This window comes from Gossypium hirsutum, chromosome D01 (genome assembly GCF_007990345.1).
Source record: "Gossypium hirsutum isolate 1008001.06 chromosome D01, Gossypium_hirsutum_v2.1, whole genome shotgun sequence".
In the NCBI taxonomy this organism is placed as follows: Eukaryota; Viridiplantae; Streptophyta; class Magnoliopsida; order Malvales; family Malvaceae; genus Gossypium; species Gossypium hirsutum.
The window spans coordinates 61,456,949-61,482,064 of record NC_053437.1 but is presented as its reverse complement, the minus strand read 5'-3'; the positions used below and the strand labels follow the sequence as shown (position 1 = coordinate 61,482,064).

Below are 25,116 nucleotides of genomic sequence, written 5' to 3'. Positions count from 1 at the left end.
TGCCAAAGGATTCACTAACTTCAGATTACTAATTATCCACCATGCACATGGTTAAATTCATCACATACGACACATCATTGTCAATTTCTTAAGGTAAAAAAGAAAATGGAGTTGAACCCCATTTTGCAATCTCAAGCTTCTTTTTCTTTTTCATTCTTGGAAATGTTGGTAGTATTACACTATTACTATTATCTTTTAAGCTTCACAATGAAGTTGCATTTTACGCAATGAAAGGTAAGCCAAGAACCGATACCCGAAAATCATTGCAACCAATGCACCCACTTCCTTCAACCCACTGTCTGTTTTAATCCCATTTACTGTTGGCATAATGTCTTGGTATTGTACCTTGAGAAGAAGCTTGTATGTGTGATAATTGAATGACATGTATCTGATCCATGATATGAACACTGGTACTTTCTGCAACATTGAACATAATATAAGTATAGGCAGGCGGCTAATCGATGGTATTGTTCGGTTTGAAACGAAAGTAGCTTATACCTTTACAAAATATCCACCGGCCAACATGAAGGTCATCACAGTTACTGAAGCTAAAGTAGTAGCTCTCTTTAAGTCCATTAGTGTAGCACCAATGGCTAGTCCAAGACCCTGCAAAAGCCACCCAATGTCATCCCTTGAAGTTTAAATGATATGTTATGGTTTCATTCGGTTGCAAATGGACGTACCTGGGCCGCAACGATGCAGAGGAAAACTGTAAGCATACTGAGGAAGAAATGACTAGCACTTAGTTTTAGTCCTGCCATGAAATAAACTACTAGAAGGAATAGTACTGGTAATATCAGATCAAGTGGTAGGTCACTTGTAGTTCTAGCTAAAAAATACGCACTCAATCGATACATGTCGGCGGCTCGCTCTTTGCCTAGCATTGCTCTTTCTTGTGGAAATGTAAAGATTGCAGTGAAAACAGGAAAGAAACCCCAGAAAACAGCAATGAAGAACAACAACCCTGCCTGATCTTGACGGCCTCGAATCGTTTTACTATCTGATTGCCACCATAGTAATCCCAAGATGATTGCTGTTGAAAGAACTTGTGTGATCCTTAACCAACTAAAGTAATCATGCTTTCGTTCTTTGATCCCTCTACAGAACAAGATACAATATTGTTGCCACCAACTCGCACCCCATTGTCGCTTCGAAGATGACACTTTTGATTTCAGTTCTTCATCTAGTGGAAGAGGAGCCATAAGTTTCTTCTTTTCAGTATCTGCAACTCTTGATTCATAAGCCTCCACTAGATACTGCTTTCAAGTGAATGAATATATATATATATTAGGCAGATTAGTACGTTATTGTATTTACATACACTACAAAAATGCAGTCCATTTACCTGTGATTTTATATTTGAGTCATAGAGCTCCTCTTGTACTGTAAAAAGATGAGTCAAAATCGAACATTACCTCGTGTACAACTGCCGGTGGAGGCTTCCCATTTCCGGTTTCAGTTTCCGAATTCTCCATTTGAACTTTGTCCTCAAGCTCTGATGGCACAGAAATATCCGTCAAGTTCCCATTTGCAAGGTCAAGTAGAAACTCTGCAGGGTTCATTGCAATTAGAGGCGAACACCCGATGGACGAGAAATAAACAATAGCTTCTGATGCTTTCCCAAAGTAGAGTAAACTGCCTTTTCCAAGAAGAATCAATTTGTCGAATTTGTGGAACAATCGACTAGATGGTTGATGGATTGTTGTTATGACTGTCTTCCCAACCTCAGCAATGTCTTGTAATGTTTGAATAGTTCTTAAAGCAGTTGTTGAATCCAAACCAGAGGTTGGTTCATCAAGAAACAAAAGGGAAGGATTGATTATGATTTCATTACCAATGCAAACTCTTTTCCTTTCCCCACCCGACACTCCTCGAACGAACGATCCACCGATCATAGTGTCTTGACATCTGCATATCATATTACTTCAATAACAAGCTAAGTTGACATGAAAACAGAATTCGAGTTTTACCTCTCCAAGCCTAATTCATAAATCACATCGACGGCTCGTTTTTCCTTCTGTTGCCTCGTTAATACTTTTGGAAGTCGTAACCGTGCGGCATACGTCAACGTTTCTTTCACCGTAAGGTGCGGAAACAAGACGTCATCTTGAGTCACGAATCCTATCCTGTATGATTAATGTTAGGCCTCTCTAGTTTAGCAGTTTTCGTGACTCCTAAGTTTGAGATTGCTAGCTGTTACCTGCTTTTAAGGAACTTGGAATAAGGTTGATCATTATACGTAATCGAACCGCTGACGGTGGATTGAATTAACCGACCGCCGAGCAGATTAAGAAGAGTGGTCTTCCCACTTCCAGAAGGTCCCATAAGTGCAAGAACTTCACCAGGATTCACAGCACCAGTGATCCCATTCAATATATCCCTCTCTTCACAACTTGTCATCCCTTTAATAATCACTTTATAAGTCACATCTGTGAACTGCACTTACAAGACATGAAACAAAACCTTGATTCAGCATATCATAATCATTCCCCCCTAAGTTCACTAAAACATTATTACAATTTTTCCCCATCAAAAGAAATTTAAACATAAATTCATACCCTTCTTTCCTTTGTGCTTGTAACTTTACATGTCCTCATTTGGCCAAATGAGCTAAAGACATAGTAAATAAACATGACTTTCTAAAACCCTAAATCCCATGTCTTTATAAAATATATGTTTGGTTTCATTTGTTGGAAAGAAGGGGGGAGAGTCTTGTCCATGCAAAGATGAGACTAAACTCCGTACAAGACAGAACCTGACAATGTTAGCCATGTTCGTTGATCTTTACACAATTCTCCATCTCTTGCCTGTCCAAATACATATGGTACCCAAAATTAATCCATGCACCATTAACAAGCACACACGTTATTTTTTTTTTTTTTTTGCTTTTCAAGACCTGAAGATTGTTGTTTGCAGATATAACTAAATGATGATGATGAACCAGAGAACAAAACATCACTCATTAGTTGTTTACCTTAAGATATATTGGCAAAGTGGGTTCTGTCTGAAATTTCATCTTACAGGTTCTAGCTTCAACATCTTCAGCTGCAAATGAATATTTTAACTACTAATTGTTTTAACTGTATCTATATCCATAAGATTAAAAACACATAACATCATTTTTTTTTTGTTTCGCTTTATTATTTATAACATGAATGAGAAACCAGATTGAGGCACCAAAAATAACAAACAAAAATATGCTCTTACCATTATTATTAATAACTCTGCTCATACTGGAAGAAGATTTTTGCAGAAAGGGTAAAACAGAGAAAGTGAATATTAAAGAAGCAGTAACCATTTTTCTTCCATACAAAACACTTCATCAGTCAAGCCACTTGTTCATTTTAGTCCAAAACTATCAATTCATGGGTATTATTTCTCTAAAAGTGATTAATTTAATGATATGACATTTTGGAATTTTTCCTTGGTAAAAGGTTTACCATAATGTAGCACACTAATTCCTTTGAAGCTTAAAATGTTTAAGAATATGAATTAAGAAGGTAGAAATTGCCATCAAAGAAGCAATATTTCAAAGACATGGGGTCCATTTGTTCCATCAGATGGTTAATGTAATGGCATCCACAATGAATATTTCAACCTTAGGTTATGAATGTCCCCCATTGATGATGAGTTTGATGTGACTCAAATTAAGCCTTGAATACTCTGATTTATGATCTTGTTTTAGAGTTACTTTCAAGTTTGTTAATAATTGATTTTTAGGTTTGGGATGTAAGGGTCTGGTGGACATCCTTCCTGTACTTTATTTTATTCCTAATCTTCACTGTTTCCAATTTTATCTACAAATAAATGGTATCATCCTAGTTCACTTGCCAAGTCTTTTAGTATGTATAACATAATAATTCATTTAAAAAATATTAAAATATGTTATAAGTTTTTATAGTTTTTGTAAATTTGTACTTTTATTTCTATGAATTTAGTTTCTCTACTTTTCAGATTTCAAAATTCAGGCCCAACTATTATTACTGTTAAGATTATTTTGTTAAATTCAGATTCATTATAACGCCATTCTTTTAATTACATTCTACCAATTGAGTTTTTTTTTTTCAAAATGTCACACCAACAACTTTTTAAAAAATTATCAGCAATTGAATTTGAATTTTGAAATCTATAACGTAGGAGTAAACTCTTAAAAATAAAAAAAAATACGGACTAAATACAAATTTATAAAAAGTACGAAAACTTATTACATATTTTAAGAAAATTGAGAGTTTTGAGAAATGATTGTATAAAATAGAGACGTCACATCATCTTGTATCCCTCACCAATTGTTTAATGGCATTTTAATATTTTTTTAAACCTAAACCCTAACCCATACCACCCTGAATCCTAGGCCCTATATCCTAAAGCTCTAGACCATGAATTCTTAACCCTGAATGTTAGATTTTAGCAAAAATATACTTTTATATTAATGTTTTAACCCACAAGACACACACAATGAGAGCTGGCATGTTTGAAATTAATTATAAAAAACAAAAAACAAAATTCTTTTGAGCTGTGATGGTTGATAAAAAAAAAAGACAAATACATCAATTCTTTTAGTTACTCCTTTTCATATGTATAATTAAGAAAATGTATGGTTCAAGTCGAATGATCATGACTCTTTTAAAAAGATTTATATACAATAATTATATTTTAGTTTATACATTGCTGGAAAATCAAATAATATTATTTATTTATTTTTATTCTTAAGTAAAATATCATAATCATTAATAATATTACTATACTATTTTTGAAACAAATTATCATTATTAATGATAAAAATTCAAGTGGCTTAAAAAATAGTTGGTTACCTATAATTTGGCCAAATTTTTCTACTGTAACAAAAACCAATCATTTTTCTTGGACACACCCTGCCAATCATTGCTCTCTTCTATCTATATCTCTATGACTACAAAGATTTTTGTGAGGTAAAATTTTGTAAAAATTATATTATTTTTGGAAGTCAAAATATTATTTTATTATATATTAATTTTATTTGTTTTGGGGCATTTCTTATTTTTTTTAAATATTTATTTACTTACATTTGATTCATATCACGTAAAATTTTCTTTTAATAAATTTAATAAATTTAAACCCTATTCAAAGCAGTGGCTTTTGCATGAAAAAAGCACTGTTATGAAAAACTTACGTATGTCGTCGTCGCTAAAGGGTTTAGAATCGGCGATCTCATCCGGCGGCACGGTGAAGCCAGTAAACGAAAAAGACAACCCCAAACTAGCACTAGAGGCGCGGCTGAGAGCTGCTCCGCTGCTCAGTTCCTCCAAGTCCAGCTTCATTTGAGCACTCCTTGACTTCCTAATGTAGGTGTTATTATTCTCACCGCTGCTCCGCCTCGGCGATGCACCCATCATCACCCTCTTGCTTGACTTCCTCGACAGTGTCCCTCCGCTTTCGGAGGTTCCCGGTGGTGTCTGCTGATCGCTTTGTCGAGGTGACTTGAAAGCCGCCGCCAGTGTCTCCACCAGTTGGTCCGATTTGGTTCTTGCCAAAGTGGTTGAACTTGAATGACTACCTTTCTCCATGAAACAAACTGCATGGACATAACCCCAAACATTAGTTTCTTCAAAAAATTAAAATAAAAAACGTTAATTTAGATAAAATGTGATCCAAAGAACCATGAAACTAAGTTTTGTTTGGTTGATGAGAAAAATGCAAAGAAAAAAAAACATTTTCATGGAATCAACAATGTTAAGATCAATATACATACCTTGTTTTTCTATGTACCAAAAGGGAATTCAAAATCTGAAGAAAAAAATGCTTTAAGAAAAAGAGTAAAGAAATTATATCAGTTTTTGCCTTTGTATGGTGCCTTTAAAGTGCTTCAACTGTAACGATCCTCAGCACCACTAGAATGTATATATATATAAGGTGCATTTAAAGAAGAGAGATGTTTGAATTACCGAAACAGCCTCTGAATTCTTGGGAATTTACAAATAAACACCATCCAGATAATCCCATAATACTGTGATAATAACGGGAGTTTGATTAATAAAAGATAGGAGATACGATGGATCTGGCAAACACCCATCACACTCAATGCGTACCACCATCCTTATCCTACACGTGTTCGGAGATATTCATGGTTATGTTGGATGATACTGTTCATCCCAATTTGTATTTATAACATATTCTAATGATTTCAAATATATTTATTCAATCATGTGTGTTCCAATATGAAATCAAACATAAGAGTAAGCATTTGATCAAGTAGAGTCAATTTGAGTCGAAAAATTTTGAGTTAGTCAGTTGATAAATTCTATTTTAGCAACTGAATTCAATTTGAATTTTTTTAAATTGAATCGAGTTAAAAAATTTCGAGTCGAGTTAACGGATCCTATTATTTCTATTCAATGTTGCGTTTAAAGTTCAGGGTTCGAGTTCAAGGTTCGAGATTTTGGGTTCTGGTTTGAGATTTAGGGTAAAATAATTACCAAAATTATGTGTCAATGATAGGAGAAAATTGCACAAAAATAGAAAAAAGATATTAACTTACGAAAAAAAACAAAATAATTAAAATTTGTAAAAAAAAGAAAGAAAGAAAATATGTTTGTTATAATTTAAAAAATTAATTATTTTAAGTAATTTAATTCAAGTTAAATTAAGTTAGATATAGATGGGTGCATAATAATATTTTGTTATCTTTAAAATTTAATGACGTGGCACTATTTTATTGGTGCCTAAAAACTATATTTTTTAGGATGATCCTAATATAATTTATTCTTAAATTAATTAATAATACTTTGAATACAAAAAATTGATAAACATATAAATATTTTTTAAAAATTAAATGAATATAATTAATTATGTAAATATAGAATAAAGTGAAACATGAGATAAATATAACGTGACAATTAATATCTAAATTATATAATAATAATAATAATAATAATAATAATATAAAAATGTGATATAAATTGATATACAAATAACATAAAAACAATTATTGCTTAATTGTAAGATTTACTAATAACATTAAAAGTTAAAAATAAAACTTTCTTTTACATGTAATTTTTGAGGATTTAAATTCTAAGTCATCAAAAATTATATCCTAATTAAAAATAAGTACTTTTATACGTATTAAAGAATAAGAGCTTATATGAGTAAAAAAAATTATAAGGACTTTCTTTAGATAAATAAACTATTATAGTTTATGGAACTTTTCAATATATAAACCATCAAATGATTGGTAAAATAAGTCCTCAAAAGTTTTTTAAAAAATTAATTAAGTCCCTTTGAAATTTTTTGTATCTAATTGAACCCCTGAACTAATAAAATTGATCAAATGTACTCTTTAACTGACGTTGACGGTTAGTATTTAATGTCAATGTTGATGTGGCAATTAACAAGCACCATGTTAACATCAGTGAAAAAATAAAATAAAATTATTTTTAAAATAAGTACACAATATTTAAATTAAACACTCATTTATCTAGATTCATTTTAGAATTATAAAAAAATAAAGAATTTATAAAAATTATAAAAAATATTTATTAAAAACTATAAAAAAATATTAGGAAAATTTGTTTGATAAAAACCCATAAAATTTTATATTTTTTTATATAAATTATTTAATTAATATAACTTGCACAAATTATAAAAAATGAGAGGCAAAAATATAACAAAAGAATTGCTAATTTTGGTTTATGATATAAGTTATTGATGTCCGTTTTCTAATTTAAAATATAAAAATAATAAATCATTCTTTATAAATTTTATAAAATTGTATGACTTTCAATTAATTTCTAATAATTTTTTTATAAGTTTGTTATTTTTTATAATTTCAAAATGTATCGGGATAAATGGGTGTCTAAATTCATTTTGTACTTATTTTAAAAATAATTCTAAAATATTTTTCTATTTTTTGCGAGCGTGACAATGTTACGTCAACAATCGATACTGATGTGGCATCTGTTAATGGCCACGACAGTATTACCGTCAAATACTAAATGTTTAGTCAATTTAATTAGTTCAAGACTTCATTAAGTACAAAAAATTCGAAAGGGCTCAAATAAATTTTTAGCGTATGGTATTATTAAGACTTTTTTTCTCCTTTTATGTCTTAGTTTTTTTTTTTTTTACGTTGGCAGTAAATGATTTAATTACCTCTATAACACCCAAAAATTTCATGACTGTTGTCATAAAATTGAAGCATTCAAAAGTCTAATTATGGCTTCTCGGGATAGCTTTAATAGTATTGTCTAGGTTGGGGTGGTCGCCGCCGAATCAAAGATGTCGTGATGTGCGGTCAAAAGCTTATGATGTGGTTTGTTTGTTTGATGGGGAGGGCTTGCATGTCTAAAATTTCAGATATGAGGCCATCCTTAAATTCTAGATTACCTCTTCATCGGGTAAGAACTTGGGAGCTTTCCATATACAAATGATTTTTTATTTTTGAATTTCAATATTTTTTTAAGTTTTAGGAAAGTTTATGAGAGAATTCTGCGAAGCATTGTTCGTTGGGAGTCATCAGAATCTTTATTAGGTTCAATATTGGACTTAGGGTGTCTGTACTCAATTTTATCCGTAAATTTTGTCTCTATGAACCATGCTCTTATATGGTAGTAGTTTTTACTCTATGAACCCTTCAAGACTCTCGACAGAATCAAGAGACAAAACTCGAGGATAAAATCAAGAACAGACATCTTAGGTGAAATACCAAACTTGTTGAGAGGTTCATTAGCTCTTGATGAACAACACTCCATAAATTTCTCTCAATGTAATTTTAATTTCTCCTCAACAAGAATAAATGAGCATAATTATAAACAAATTAATAAATGCAATTAATACATTCCATTGTATAAATGAATAAAGTGATAATTGCAATATATCTAATAAATAAATTTAGGCTAAAAACCATAGTTTAAATTAAAATTAATTTATTGGCTCTCCCCTTTCTTTCTTTAATGTAAACTAAAGATAATGTCCGAATGTGTACATATATGCGATGGTGACAACACCTTGAAAATTATAATTATATACTGATTTTTTTCATGTTTCGTGTTGGGTTAATTATTTATTTATATTAAATTATAAAATAAAATTTTGAAAATTAAAATAGGCTCTAAGCAAGACTTTTAAAATTGGGGCAGTGCTCAAACTGATCAGACCACTAGTTTGTATAGTTCAATTAAATAAATTATTAAAAATAAAAATATTTTTAAAAAAACTCAATTTAATCGGTTTTTTAGTTTGGTTCAACCGATCAATGCTGGTTTGCAGATCAACTAGTCTAATGCCTCTCTCCAGATCGATATCCCAACTGATTCAAACAACCATGACTCTAAGTCTCTACACTTCGTACATTTAGAATTGAGCCCTCCTACTTTTATTTTCAAGAATTTAATCCCTCTACTTTTTAGATTTATAAATCTACTCTCAAATCATATATAACACATAACATTTTAATTGAAAAGTTAATGATATTAACTATTTGACCAAATTAATTACATTATAAAAATATAGAGATGAAATTATGTTAGAATTTAAAGTATAAAGATTAAATTGAAAATTTAAGCATATTAGAAGGACCAAAACTGAAAATTAATCACTTTTATAAAATGTTAATAAAATGATGAGTGTGTGCCATGTGTCGGCACGAGGAAAATTCTTTGAACCTTATTTTGATATATAGGTATAGATTTTCTTATTATCATGTTTGCTATCATCACCCACGTCATCAATGCTCATGTTTTTGTCGTATAATTATATTGTTTGATGTAAGCATTGATTTTTAAAGTATAATGTTTTTTTTTAATCTTATTAATATAATATGTTATATTATTTTGAATAGTTTTAGATGAAAGATAAATATATTAAATTGAATATATCCCTTTTTAAAAATAATCTGTTTCAAATTTTTAATAAAATAAAATAGCTTAATATTTTCTACATTAAGTGATAAGTAGCCACCTACCTATGTATCTTATTGAACACCTTTTTGTTGAGAATTTTGGCCCTCTTTGGCAATTGGCTGGCAGCATTGGCTAGTTTGACCAACTGTGTAACTGCCCGTTTTCAGTGAAATCGAAACAGTAGTTTCGGGACCACAAATCTGAAGTCAGAAAATTTTTTATTTTAATATTATTTTATGGTCTATAGTATGATAGAAATATCGTATGAAAAATTCATTAAGAAATTTTACTGTTTACATGTTTAATGTGATAAAAAGAACCAAATTGCATAAAGTGCAAAAGTTGAATTCTAGTAGCTAAAAGTATCAAATAGCTATGGAATTTAAAATTTAAGGTCCTTACATGGCAAATAGACCATTTAGAGGAGTTAGTAGATAAGGATGATTATTCATCATTGAAATTGAAGAAATATTAAGGTTATTTTTGGAAATATGATAAAATAATGATGATAAATGAAATAAATAATTAAATTAATATCATTTTCATCATTTTTCCTAAAACAAAAACATGGAAACCCTAGTCATGGAAGTTGAGTTCTATCAAACTTATTTGGCTTAATTAGGTATGTATACTTATCCCATTTTTAATGATTTTTATGTTTCCGAGATCGTAATAGCTTAATCTAGCGATCTCGGGGATTAATTTGTAAAACCGTTAAAGTATTAGGATTTTGCCATGGATGAGTATGCTTGAATTATGAAGTTCTATGATAGAAAATGAAAGGTTGTTATTAGATAAACAACTTTTGTAAATTTGATGAAATTGTGATTTAGGGACTAAATTGAAAATATGATAAATTCATGGGAAATTTTTGAATTTTATGAAATTCATGGGCTGCTATTATTATATATGAAAATTGGTTAGGCTTGAAATAAGGATTAAATTGTATGAATTTCATTTTCCGATCCTAGGGACTAAATCGTAGTTAATTAAAAGTATAGGATCAAAATAGTAATTTTTCCAAAGATGTGTATTAGATTGAATTGAATATGAATTGTATTAAATTAATTTAAATTCATTTGTATAGATCCGGATAGACCTAGTACGAAATTGGATCAAGGAAAAGAAAAAGTATCGGATTAGTAGCTTACAAATCTATGTATACTTGTCGAGGTAAATTCGTATAACTAAATTGTATATTTGTATGTGTTGAATTGAATATTGTTATGTGTGTGAAATGTGTAGTTTCCATGTAAAATACTGATAACATATCCGACAAGTACCGAGTCTCATTTGAACCTTAGAAATTCGATGGATACAAATGACATGTCATTAAGGGTTCCCGATTAGTTGTAGTCCTGCATGTGTTGTGGATACACCACAGCTCTCACGAGCTTTCCGTTATTTAGCTCTTATGAGTATCCAGATATTTGGCTCTCACGAGCTTCTCGTTATTTAGCTCTTATGAGCATCCCGATATTTGGCTCTCACGAGCTTCCCGATATTTGGCTCTCTTGAGCTTCCCGATAAATGGCTTGCAAGAGCTTCCCGTTATACAGCTCACATGAGCTTCCCGTTATATGACTCGAAAGAGCTTTCCGTTTACATGCTCGTATGAGTGTTCCTAAATATGAATTGACGGATTACAGTTTTGTACACTTTGTGTGTACTTCCCCTGTATCCAACGATATTTTAAATGGTTCAACGGGAACAGTTCTGTTACAAGATTATATAAGAATGACATGAACTGTTACTGGAATTTATGTGAAATACATGGAAATGATCTTACATGATATATTAAAACATGAAATGGGATGATACATGTATATGGAAATTGCTTGGTGATTATGTTCACCTATGTTTATGGAATATTACATGAGATTCACATGCCTAACATGTTGAGAATATGTGTATAGGCTTTTGGCCAAATTGGTTTGGATATGTTATGAATGCTTACCTTAAATGTGAATAAATGGTAAGTTAAATTCCATGTTATATGATCTTACTAAGCTTAAATTCTTACTCTGTTTTATTTTCCATGTTTTATAGTAATTCGGAAGCTCAATTTGGTTGGAAGTTGGTCGGAGCTATTTCACACTATCCCTCGGCCTTTTCAGTACATATAGTAAACTAATTTTGGTTATAATTGTATGTATAGGTTAATTTGACCGATGATGACATACAAATATTTTATTGAGATTAGCCATTTGTATGACTTGTATTTGGTATATTTTGATGTATATATATTTGTGGCCTTATCATGTTTGATGTGTGCTTGAGGTGGTTGAATAAGAGATAATTTATAAGCATATTGATGATTGGTATGAGATAGTATATTTGGTAAAATATATGCATATATGTGTATTTGGCCAAATTGGTAAGTTTGAATACTTAGATATATGTGGTGATATGTTATGTATAAAACTTGTTTTTGGCTTGATTTGAATGCATTGTTATGGCTTGATATTGTGCTAAACTGTTGTGTTAGGTTGATGATAAATGAGGTGAGAAATGTGGCTTGAAAATTACCTATTTTTTTCCACATGGGCAGAGACACGGGCGTGTGTCTCAGCCGTGTGTCACACACGGCTAAGTGACACGGTCATGTGTCCCCTGTATCTTTCAAATTGCGCAAGTCGGTATACTTAACACGGCCTAGCACACGGGCGTGTAACTTGGCCGTGTGACCCAAGTTAGAAAGTTACACGGGTATGGGCACGGGCTGGGACATGACCGTGTGCCCCTATTTCGAATGCTCACACGGCCTGGCCACATGGACGTGTGTCCCCTGCACCTTTGAAAATTTTTAATATTTTCTGAAAAATTCCTTAAGTACCCGATTTAGTCCCGACTTGTTTCTAATGTTATTTTGGGCCTCGAGGGCTCACATAAGGGACATTATACTTGATTTCGATTGGTTTCTGATATGAATGCTATATGATATGAAATATTTGTTTATTTGTTTTATAAATTTTGGTAATGCTCTATAACCATGTTCCGGCGACGATACGGGTTAGGGGTGTTAGAAACTGATTCTATTAACCGATTTGACTAACTGATTCTATTAACTGTTTATTTAAAAGTGTTTGGTAAAACTTAGCTGATATGTGTAAAATGACAAATAAGGGCATGATACATTTTATTGTTAAGTGTTTATTTGTTTATAATACTTTAGTCTTTATTTGGTGAAATTATTGAAATAAAACACTATTACCAAGAAATTAAACATCCATTATGGAAATTAATTAGTGAAAGTTTTGGAAAATTTAAATAAACAAATTTCTTAAGTTACTTACAAATATTAACCTTGTGGAAATTGATAAATATAATAGTGTATCAATATAATTGTAAACTATATTCTCAGTGATAATTATGTCACGTTCTTAGTATGTAAAGTAGTGATAATTATGTCACACTTTGAATAAATTTGTCAAGTAGCATATTTCAATTAAGAAATCATTTTACAAAAGTAAAATTGAAAATAAATTAAGAGTGCATAAATATTCAAGTATGAATGGGTTCGGTTGAAAATTTCTCACGATAATGTTGATTTTTGTAGATTCACGGTGGAGTTTTTTGTTTTTAGATTTACTTTGGACTTTGGAGGTGAAAATGAAAATGAGAGAATTGAGACTACTAATATATTGGCACCCCTATTTGGTTTGTGATTATGTGACAAAGAGAGTAATTTTTGAACAAGTATGGTCAGATATATCTTCCACATATATCATTCCCAATCCATTGTTGCAAAAGTTGCCCCCTGCAAGCATTTTTTGTGTTGGAGTTTTTAGCTCAACAAGTTCTTGCAAACTTCCATTAATCAAACAATACAATTAGAGGGTTTAACTACTCAATCCTCCATTTGTGCCCAAATCATCTAAAAAAGTCTAAAACTCTGTTTACCAAACATCCCCTTTTATATTAAGTAAAAAATTAAAATGATTACCAAACATATTTAAAATATTAAATGTTGGAAGTTTTCATTTTTAACGAAATAAAATTTTTTGAATGATTTATCAAAAACACCCTTAAAGTACCATAAATCAACCTCTTTAAATATATCATTTAAATCTAAAATAAAGATAATTAATAAAATTATTTGTTTATTTATATGTAACACAACATGAAGATTAAGACAAAATAATTAAAATGTAAAATAAAAAATTAATATATGTAAACATTAAAATACACATAAAACATATTTCGGTCCACATTGTTTTCATTTCTTTTTTCGCCCTTTTCTTTTTTGATTTCTTAGCTTTGCACTCGTCTCCTTCTTCTTTTTTCCATAATCACCCAATGATAAAGACGAGAAACACACGAGTCATGTTTTAAGGTTAGTATATACACGATGCTAAACATATTTCAACAAAGGCTTAGTTTAAATGGACGGTGTGTTGATTTTTGATTAGGATAAAAACAACCATTATAATAAAATTAGATAATATAACGTGAAATAGAAAAAAAAAACACTGCATTAGAGACAAACGTCCCTCCAAAATAACCTAAATGGCATATCATTTATAAGCCCTGATAAAGAATGATATCCTTATTGTACCATAATCATTAACTCTTGACGAAGATTCCAATCTATTGTACCCATTGCTCACTCAATAAAAGCCTCCTCCATCGATAGTGGAGATCATAGCAAACAAAGCTTTCAATATTAAATCCTCGAACTTTAGGTAAGTGCTCTCGTAATACAAGTCATCGTTTAATTTTACTTTGATATAATTTTAAAATAATTAAATTTTTATTTTTATTTAATTAAAAAAATAAAATTATTAACTATTAAAATTTTATAAATTATGAAAGATCTAGTTAAAAAGCTACCATTTTAAGAGACTCGGCCCCTCCCAGCTTCTAAATCCAACCCTGAATTATTTAAAAATAATAATAATAATTTAGATAAAAAAAATTCTAGTGAGAATAGAAGGGTAGAACTGTAAATGCATTGCAAAGGAAAGATGAGTGGCTAAGATGTGGGTTTGAACATATGGGGACAGAAAATAATGTTAGAAAGAAAAAGATGGTTTGCCCCCCCCCCCCCAAAAGGACATATTTGGTGGCCATCTGTATGTCTTTGTTTGAGTGGGATGGTTAGTTCACCATCACCAGCCACGTGCCCCCTTTTTATTTATATTTTTCTCTTCTCTTTTTCCCTAATTATAATATTAATAAAATTAAAATACAATCTCATACGTTTAACACCGAAAGGCTTACAGCTCATTAATGAGTTTTCGACACATGTTATTTTTGCCTTTTCACCCTTTTTATTATTAAACAGTCTTTAACATCTTAAAATTTTTATTCAAATCACTTAATTATTAAATTTTTAATAAATACTTGATGTCGTTGTTATAATATATTAGTGAATTAACCTAAATTATTATGTTTTATAACGTTCAATTTAATATTTTCAGAGAAAATAAGTTAGTGATAATAAAAAAAAGGGCACCTAGAGCATTTTTTTTAATGCCACGTGAAAGATTATGTGCTCATATATATTATATTATTTATGATAAATAATTATTTAATGGTTACATTAGTCGCCTGATTTTACAGATTAATGATTTAAATAAAAATTTTCGATTAGCGACCATATCGTAATTTTTTGAAGTTGAGTGACTAAAGTATAAGATTTTAAATAATTCAATAGCCATTTTTGTGATTTTATGAAGTTAAATGATCAAAGTATAAATTGACTAACGATGTAGTAACCTTAAATGTAATTTACCCAATATTTTTATAATAATTAAATTATTTTATAAATATTTTTAGTGCCATTGTTTGGCAATGGAGGTGTTCATAGGTCGGGTTGGGCCTAAATCTGATATTAACATATTTTACGCTTGTCCAAACTCAGTCCTGGCCGAGATACGGGTTTAAAAATTTACCCAAATCCGTTCATATTTGTAAAAAATTAATCAAAATCCATTTTAGATCCACCCATATTATTTTTTAATTTTTTAAATACATAGTTTATATTATATTGTTTTAATATTTAATAATTTTATATATTTTTATTTATTAAAATTTGTTATATAGTCATCTTAACATTATTTTAATGTTTACATTAGAGTAGTATTATATATTTAGTATAAGTTTATTTTTTAAATGTGTTCTAAATTACATCATATATAAAAATAACATAATATAAAGTATTATAAACTTAAAAACGAACCGATTTGGGCTGGGTTGGACCTTGAATGTTCAAGACCGACCCATCATATATTTTAAACATACATAATTTTTTACCCAAATCTATTTTTCGGGCTTGATCAAAATCTTCTTAAATTTTAAACAAATCTTCAAACTTAAACAAATAACTCGACCAATAAATAGATGTAATTAGGAATAATCAACCTTCATTTCTTGGATTTAGAATGAAAAAAACATATATGTAGCTGACTAGGTTGTATGACCTTTCATGGGAAAAGTTTGAATGTTTTATAAAAAAAGAAGGGTAATTTTGTCCATAAAAAACAAAGCAGAAGCACGAATTATAAATATCAGTTCTGTTTTTTTGGCAGCTTGATTTTGCACAAAATTAAAGGCCATGCTGAAATTTAAAAAAAGGGCGGTGCCGGCCAGTTCAGGGCAAGTCACGTGATAAGGGCTTGAACGTGAGGAACAAGCAGTTGCTCTGACTCAGTGGAAGTGTGTTTTTCTTTTTCATATTTTGAAATTTAGATTTTTATTTTGGTTAAAACTGTCTTACAGGTCCTTGTACTCTTTCTAAAATTTTAATCAATTTAGCTTCTATATTTTTATATTTAGAATTTAATCCTTTTATCTTTCAGATTTTAAAATTCAGGTCAAACTGTTTAATATTGTTAAGATTATTTTGTTAAATCTAGGTTCATTATAACGTAATTATTTTTAATTACATTACTACCAAGTGATTTTTTTTAAATTTCAAAATGTTACACAAAAAAATTTAACAAAAAAATCTTTATGGCGTTAACAATTGCACTTTAATTTTGAAATTTAAAAATTAAAAGAACTAAATTCCAGAAAATAAAAGTACAGTGACTAAATTCTAAATTTAGGAAGAGTATAGGGACATATAGCATGTTTTAGCCATTTTTTTTACTTAGAATAAAGTGAGTCCTTGAACATAGTTTTTTTTAATTTGGTCCCCAATTTTTTGTTAATATTAGTCTTTAAATTTGGTTACTTTTCTCAAAATTAATCAATCTGATGACAAAGCACTCTAATATTATGCCATGTCATTACTTAAAATTTATAGATTTTATAAAAAAAAATTAGGTAATAACGTAACGTGACAGTTTCAAAATGCAACATCACACATGAACTAAATTTAAGAAAAGTTATTAGGTTCAGCTAATTAAAAAAAATTTAAAAACGAAATTATAAAAACTTATCAAGTTTAGGGACTAAATGTTAATTTATTTATTTATTCCGCAAACTCACCTTTTTTCTTCCAAAAAAGAGAGGAAAAAACATTTTGCATAAAAGATAATCCCATCATTCGTTTGCCACGTGGAGGATCAAAATCTCCTGTGAACACGTAAGTAAGAGTTCGTGGTTGTGAGTCATCACAGCACATGCACCGACACGTGGATTTAATGGGAGAGCTCTGTGCCTCTGGCCTTTTTTATGCTTCCACGTAGAAATTTTGGTCAACGTTTTTTGACAAGACAACTTAAAATCAACTGTCAATCACAAAAAAAAATCTAAATATTTAATAAATTTATAAATTTGAATTTTTTTTGTTAATATTAATTTTTATTCGATTCTTAAATAATCTTTTATCCCTTATTTTAAAAAGAATTTAACTTAAAAAATGTTAAGACAGTTTAATTAAATGGTTTTCATCGTATATATTCTTTTGTATACAATATTTAGAACTAGTCATAATCATTCCTTAATTCATATATAAAAGGATAATACATTTCAACGTACTTAAATTTATGTCTTCCAGCATTAATAATAATATTTATGTCAATCGATTAATCTATTTAATATTTAATTCATGAAAAAATATATAAGGATAAACCAAGAAAGGAAATTAATTTGGATCCCATAAGTGGTAAGTACATAAATCCATAATGAAAGAACTATTGTATGAGATAATGTTGTTCTTTTATTCTTTCTCCTAATAATGAAGGAAAGGACTAGCAACGGCCTATGGAGTATTGATTACTCATCATCATCATCACCATCATCAAAGCTTTCAAATAAAATATATTTCATCTAATTGAATAAAGATAGATGACAGAAAACTTAATTAATTGTATTAAAATGATTAAAAAATTAATAAAAGTTAAATGAAAAATTATAAAATAATCATAAATTTTATCGATTTATAATATTTTGTTCAACTAATTATTAGTGAATTTCTTTTTTCTCATTGAACCATGAAAAGTTATAAATTAATAATTGATTTTATTGATTTGTGCAGTTTTGATCATTTACATATTAATTTTTGTTAACTCATTAAATGAATGATGTCATGACATGTTAAAACCTATTTTAACCATTGAACTATAGTTAAAATATCAATTTCATACTTTTAGAATATTTTTTATAAAATACAAATAATTCTTAAAATATTTGAAGGTTCGTAATGTTTTTCCTTTTGAAATTATAAAAAAAATAAAAATTATAATTAAGTATCAAATTGATATTTTAGTCATAGCTCGAGGAAAATTAAGTATTAATCTTATATAGTATTGAGTTAATGTGCCATGACATCATTTTGTTAAAGGATTGATAACAATTAACGGACAAGTAATCAAAGCATTACAAATTGATAACATTAGTAAATATTTTATAATTTTTCACAATTTGGAGATAAAAGTAAAATTTATCAATATATAATTAAATAATGGGATAATATATTTTAAAGTACCTAACAATTTATACTTATTTGGTACTCTCTTTTTTTACCTAATTTGCAGTTTAACTGGAAAATCGTAAGCCAACTTGATACTTTTTTAGGTACTTGATTAACACTGTTAAAATACGTTGGTGTGTCACTAACGACTAATAGCATGGTGACACGTGACAAAAATAAAATATTTAAAATTTATTTTTAAAAAATTACTACGTGTCATGATGCTATAAGTTGTCAGTATCACATCAGCGTATTTTAACGGTGTAAAAAAACACCAAATTAACTTACAGTTTTTAAATTTAGATACGAGTTAGGTCTTAACAAAAGTTTAAATATCAAGTAGGTATAAGTTGTCAAATTTAACCATATGTATTATCTCTTAAATAATTTCGGTGTAATTTATCTTTTTAATAATTATTTTATTTTGAAGTTTTCTTAATAGGAAAAAAAGGTGTGCCCCAGCTGTGACGTACCACATCAAGAGGACTGGAGCAATCGAGAAAAAGGTGTAGCTGAGCTGCATTCCCCAGCCAACCTGTTTCCCTTCTGTTTTCTTCTCTATATTTCAATATTTTTGTTGTCATGTCTTCTTCTTTTTTTTTTTTTAAGTTTATGTATTTTTAAGTGTCACCATCATACATAATTGTAATATATTTACGTATTTATTTAATATAATTTCGATATACTTGTATAATTATATGAATATTATTATTATTATTATTATTATTATCATATAAGATATTTTTTGTGTTATATAAAATGTGGGGCAATATTGAAAACTAAGCTAAAAGAAAGGCCCAAGATTGTGTATTTTAGTTGATATTTGACAGCAGATGATGAAGAAGAGTACAAAGTGATAAAAAATGGTGGCAATGAATTAAGTCACACATCTTTAGTCCCAATTAAAAGCTTGAAAATGACATTACAACAAAAATGGACTGCCTTTCACCATGCATCCAATGATAAAATTATTTGCTTAAATAATCCAATTTCCTTTTCTGACTTTTATTGAATTTTTTAATAGTAGATTATTTCAATCAAAAATAAAATTATGTAACAGATTTATTTATAAAAAGGTTAATATAAATATCAAATGAAGTTTTGATTGAATGATTATGAATTAAGAAATGTAAATTATTTTGTTATTTGATACGATTCTACTAAAGCTGTTTATGGGCCGGGCTGGGTTCAACTAAAATTTTATGCCCGGCTCAAATATGAGCCTAAAATTTTATCTAAGCCCGGCCTAAATAAATAACACTAAGATAGATGCAACTTAACAAGCAAATGCCTCTAAAATAATAACGAAATTAACAATAAAACAAATGTTATACAATATCCAAACAATAAAAACAAAATAGTACTAGCATAATAGTGAAATGATAACAAAACAAGGAGAAAACAACAAAAAAATAACATAATTTTTTATCCTTTTGTGAATTCGGGCCTGGCAAGGACAAAAAATGTCTTACTCGAGGTTTGAAACGGGCCTTGTTTTTTTTGTTTAAGTTCATTTTTTGAGCCTATTTTGTCTAAACATTTTCACTTCTCGAGCGGACCTTCAATCGGATCTAGTGGTCCGACCCATTATCAGTTCTAGATCCCACTATAAATCACTTTGTAAAACATGCATTCATGGCGGAATTCAAATACCATGTCAAGAGACAAAAATTTGGAATTTTTATATCAAATTTTGGTGTTCGATTCCACTGGATTCAAGCCAGCCTCTCTTCATACGACTTGTAGAGTTAGATGTTGTCTTTCCTATGCATCAAGGATCATGCCATTGGAATCTTTATATCTCGAGTTATGACCAATTTAACAAAAATGTCAAACTAGTCCTAAAAGAAGGTGAATTGCCATTTGAGGGCTTATTTTAAGAGAGGGCTAGGTTCAAAAAAAGGCATGGCTATCAACATTGTACAAGATAAGACCAAGTTTTTATACTTCTAATTTATTTAGTAAGGACCAGTGGTTAGCACGTCACCCATTAACAATCTTTTAATTTATGGTAGAATGGGTGGATTGAGAGAGAGTTTTGATATTTAGTCCTTGTTAGACCTATTTATGGTTGGGTTATTCATTCAAATCTGAAAGTTCATTCAAAAAATAAAAGAGTTTGGACAAAAATATAAGACCTGAAAAATGGGTTTGGGTAAATTTAAGGTTTGCTTTTTATATGGGTCGAGCCTTGAGCAATATTTTTTGCCTCGAGCTCGGTCTGGTCCAGATATATTATGTTATAAAATTATTATATTAATTATATATATTATATAATAATTGTATATTAATGGCTAGTTTAGCATTGCTTTTGAGAAGTGCTTTTAAAAAATACTTTGGAAAAACTTGGTTTAAGATTTGAGTATTTAACATTGTTATCAAAAAGTACTTTTGGAAAATAAAATGTTCATTTTAGACATGATATTATCAAGTAACAAATAAATATTTAAATAATGTTCAAATGAGTTAATATTATTATATTTTATAAAGAATATAAAAATAATTTATTATAACTTGTTATTAATATTTTAATATATGAAATACAAATTTTAAATATTTTTAAGTAATAAATATTAATTATTTATAAATTTTAATTAGAATATATAAACTATATTTTAAATAATTAAATATAACTATTAAATATTTGTAATTAAATTAGATATTAATACATTTGTATTATTTTTAAAAATATTATTTTTATTTTTAATTAATTATTTTAACAATTTGTAATTAAGCACCAACAGTGTTTTTGAGAGAGGAGAAGCTAAAAATTTTAGCTTCTCATTTTCAAAAGTGTTTTTGTAAAGCCAAGAATTTCAGCCAAAAGTAATTTACTTAGCACAACTTTTTCTTCCAAAAGTGTTTTTTTTAAGTGATACTAAACAAGACCTAAATCATTAACCCAATAACAATTAAATTTATTACCAAAAGCTAAAAGAAAACTTATCCAACTAAATAAGCTAACTCAAAATTTAAATTTTAAAAAATTATATTTAATATAATAAAATATTTATTATATTTATTTGTGTTTTTTAATATAAATACTTTTCAATGTGATAGAAAACTTTTATTTTAATATTTTTTAGTGCATTTAGTGTATTATATATTTTCTTAAAAAATTAATAAAAACTAATCTAAAAAAATTAAATATGGGTGAGTCGAGTCGAGTCGAGTCGAAATCGAATTTACTTTTTTAAATTGAGTCGGACACCTCTGGTTGTTGCCAAAGGTTGATAGTCATGCTCCATATTAGCCCACACCCCATAAAGTCCACCGAGTGAATCAAGGTGGTGTGGGCAGAGCAGAAGATTATAAGAAATTGGAACCCAAAAAAGACCAACCTTTTGAGACTTTGTACAGTATGGAACTTCCATCACTAAAGATTCTCCAACACAATCTTCATCATATTCCATTATACCCTAAACCCCATCTTGTCATGATCTTGGTGAGGACAATGCTTCTATTTCAAATGTCCCTTCTAAAATAAAATCATATTTACTTCCAACTCTAACTCTACTTCAATTCTAAATTTGTTTTTCATTTTTTTTATTTATCTTACAATTTAGTTTTAAAACATGTATAATAATCACCTAAATGATTTTCTATTAATTTTAAACTAAGCACTAATCTAATCTTAATCCTAATACTGCTATCGACAGCGAGAAGAAAAAGCTTTGAAAAAACCTCAATCTTGGTCTTGTCACCTAATCCAACTTTAAAAATAAACCTAAAAAGTTGTTTAATTTTCCGATTAGGTGTTAATTTGTTTACATGTTAAAAACATGCAAAGCACGAATGTGGATTCAATTACTTTTGTTAAAAGAATTTAACAGTGTTAGTATGAGTGATTTCAGTTGTTAATAATTAAAGTTAAATGATGAAATTTGATTAAGTCAAAAGTTTATGATATATTTAAGAGTTGAGGTTAAATCTAATGATTTGTAATGTAAATTACATAATATATGCAATACTTATTGTTGTTAAATGAGGACCACAAGTTCATTTATATACATACAAGTGAGGGTAGGAGATGGAGTTGCTTCGGACCGAACTAACCTCTCATGCCCACAACATAATACTATTGTCACTAAATCAATAGGTTGTTGGTAGTAAGTTTTGTTTTTTATTCTATATTTAATCTGTTGGCACATATGGGGAAATTTTACAACTTTATAATTTTTCAAAGATTTTCTAGCTAAAGCAAAAATAAGTAGAATAGGGTCAAATTGACAAAAGTGGTAAAAGTTGAGTGGTTAGTTTTGTTATTGTACCTGATTTTTAATAAAGTTAATAGAAAAAGTTAACGGAGGGACTGAAAATGAGTAAATTGAAAAGTGGAGAAATCAATTTTAAGTAACTAAAAGTAAAGAGACTAAATCCATACAAATCATAAGTACAGGGACTATTCTCAAATTTTATCTTCTTTTAAGCTTTACCCAATTCAGACGGATCTATAAATAGATCAACTCATTTAATTCATGGAAATTTCTATTGACAATTAAGTGGAGAAGTGGTTATTTCAATGTGTTGGCCTAGAGAATTTATTTTATGGGTGGCATCACTTCATTTCACTCGAAGGTTCATTTAAAAAGTAAGAAAGTTGAAATGAAAATATGAGCCCGAAAAAAAGTTTAGGCAAAAAATAAAATCTATTTAAAAAACAGGTTAAATCTCATTTTTTAAGTCAGGATCGAACCTATCAAATGAGCCTAGAATTTTATTGGGACCCAGCTTAACTCATGAACAGATCTAGATTACACTAATACAGATCTAGATTACACTGATCTAATTTATTTTAAATTAGAAGTGGAGGGCAGTTAAATGTACAAATTCCCACTAATGTCTCAAACATCAGATTTTCAAACTTCCTTTGCTTAAAGAAAAGCATGGTGAAGCAGTCTTATAGTACTTTCCACAATGAGATAAGAATCACTCAAATAAAAAAGAAAAAGAAAAGAGTCTACAATAATTAATTATTATTTATTTCTTTGCACAAAATGGAATTAATCAATGCAATTTATAGTTGTTATTTTGTTTATGCTAAGTAATGCCACACTTGAAAAAATAATGAAAAATAAAATATTATTTTAATTTGACTTTACATGAATTTTTATTTAGTAATAAAATATTATTTTTATTTTGAGTTAATGAATTACAATTTACTTAATTGTTATTTAAATTTAATATAAAAATATGAATATTGTTGAGTATTTCTGTATCCTTGTATATTTATATGATATAATTATTATTCATTAATGTTAATTTCATACATATTAACACATATCTTACTTTAGACTTAACAAGTGTTGATGCGGTCTCATGTGCGATCTCACATGTGATTTTGCAAGAGGGTGTAAGTGCGCTCCTACGAACACTCAATATCATGCGAGCTCGATATACGAACCACATAGAATCCGACCCGGATCCAGTCGTGTTGCGGGTCAGTAATAGTAAATATCATAACAAATATAAAATTTTTAATTTAAAAAATCAATAAAATGGATTTATACATTAATAGGAATTAACTTAGGATAAATAAATAAAGGCTCTAGAACTTTACTAAATGCTATTCAACTCATTAAATATTCTAATTGAGAATTAGGTTAAACATAGCAAGTTGCAAAAGAAAACAAAAAAATTGGTTGACTTTGACAAAAAAAGCTCACATGTAAAATAACATAAGGATGTACTCATTTATTGTTTAATATTTTTTTACTGTATTATAAGAAGTATTTGTGTCTCTTTGAAAAATGTAAATAACATATGAAATTATTTTATTTATTTATATATTTTTATTTTACAACATCGTGTTATTTTAAGCATATAAACTTCTTAATATATATATTTATAATAAAATATTAATGATTTTGTCGTAACACCAAAATTAAGAGTGGTTTATCATGACGGTTCACGCCATAAGAAATATAAGAAACTATTAAACTGAAGGTGATGATAAAAAATACATTAAAAATAGTGATTTTTAGAGGTCCCATGAATTTGAAGAGAGAGCTAACTAAAACACTTTTTATATGTTTCAATTTTTATATTTGTTAATTAAGTATAAATATTATTGTTAATGTAGGAGGATCTAGATTCGAGTGTGCTGAAGCTGAAGCGCATTGTCCTCCTATTTACGGGTTAGGGAGGAATTATAAATAGTTTTAAGTATTATATTAAAAAGGAGCATATATGAGTAGTTTTAGGAATGATTTGGTTTTATACCATTTCAAAATTAGAATATTTTATACCACAAAAACAATTAAACTAAGTCTTAAAAGACGTCCCTGCCTTATTAATGGCTAAATGTTGAGTGAAGAAATATTCAGAGAGGTTATATACATACATTCATATACGAAAGTCAAAATTTTTTAATAATTGGAA

The 25,116-nt window shown here is 28.8% G+C and overlaps 1 protein-coding gene across 4 annotated transcripts; it reads right to left on the bottom strand.

Annotated features, from left to right (window-relative positions):
• On the bottom strand, positions 1–5,870 carry LOC107928227 (ABC transporter G family member 22). 4 transcript variants are annotated; one of them, XM_016859413.2, is made up of 9 exons: positions 5,729–5,870; positions 5,150–5,551; positions 2,975–3,045; positions 2,201–2,436; positions 1,971–2,126; positions 1,416–1,908; positions 684–1,256; positions 499–606; positions 1–417 (listed from the first exon to the last, which is right to left on the bottom strand). In XM_016859413.2, the coding sequence occupies exons 2-9, from the start codon at positions 5,541–5,543 to the stop codon at positions 196–198; spliced, it is 2,253 nt and encodes a 750-aa protein (XP_016714902.2). In that variant the 5' UTR covers positions 5,544–5,551; positions 5,729–5,870; the 3' UTR covers positions 1–195. The 4 variants fall into 4 exon arrangements, with proteins under 4 accessions (XP_016714902.2, XP_016714905.1, XP_040943544.1 ...); XM_016859416.2 differs by lacking the exon at positions 5,729–5,870 and adding an exon at positions 2,559–2,807 and having other exon boundaries at positions 5,150–5,165; XM_041087610.1 differs by lacking the exon at positions 2,975–3,045 and having other exon boundaries at positions 5,729–5,845.
• Between the last annotated feature and the right edge of the window lie 19,246 nt (positions 5,871–25,116).

What these genes read in the sequence shown, in the direction of transcription:
- LOC107928227 (XM_016859413.2), bottom strand. Translation starts at nt 5,543, where the DNA reads ATGGAGAAAGGTAGTCATTCAAGTTCAACCACTTTGGCAAGAACCAAA. An exon ending in TCTGCATCGTTGCGGCCCAG is followed by an intron (nt 607 to 683) that starts GTACGTCCATTT and finishes TGGCTTTTGCAG; the next exon opens with GGTCTTGGACTAGCCATTGG. An exon ending in CCGGTGGATATTTTGTAAAG is followed by an intron (nt 418 to 498) that starts GTATAAGCTACT and finishes TCAATGTTGCAG; the next exon opens with AAAGTACCAGTGTTCATATC.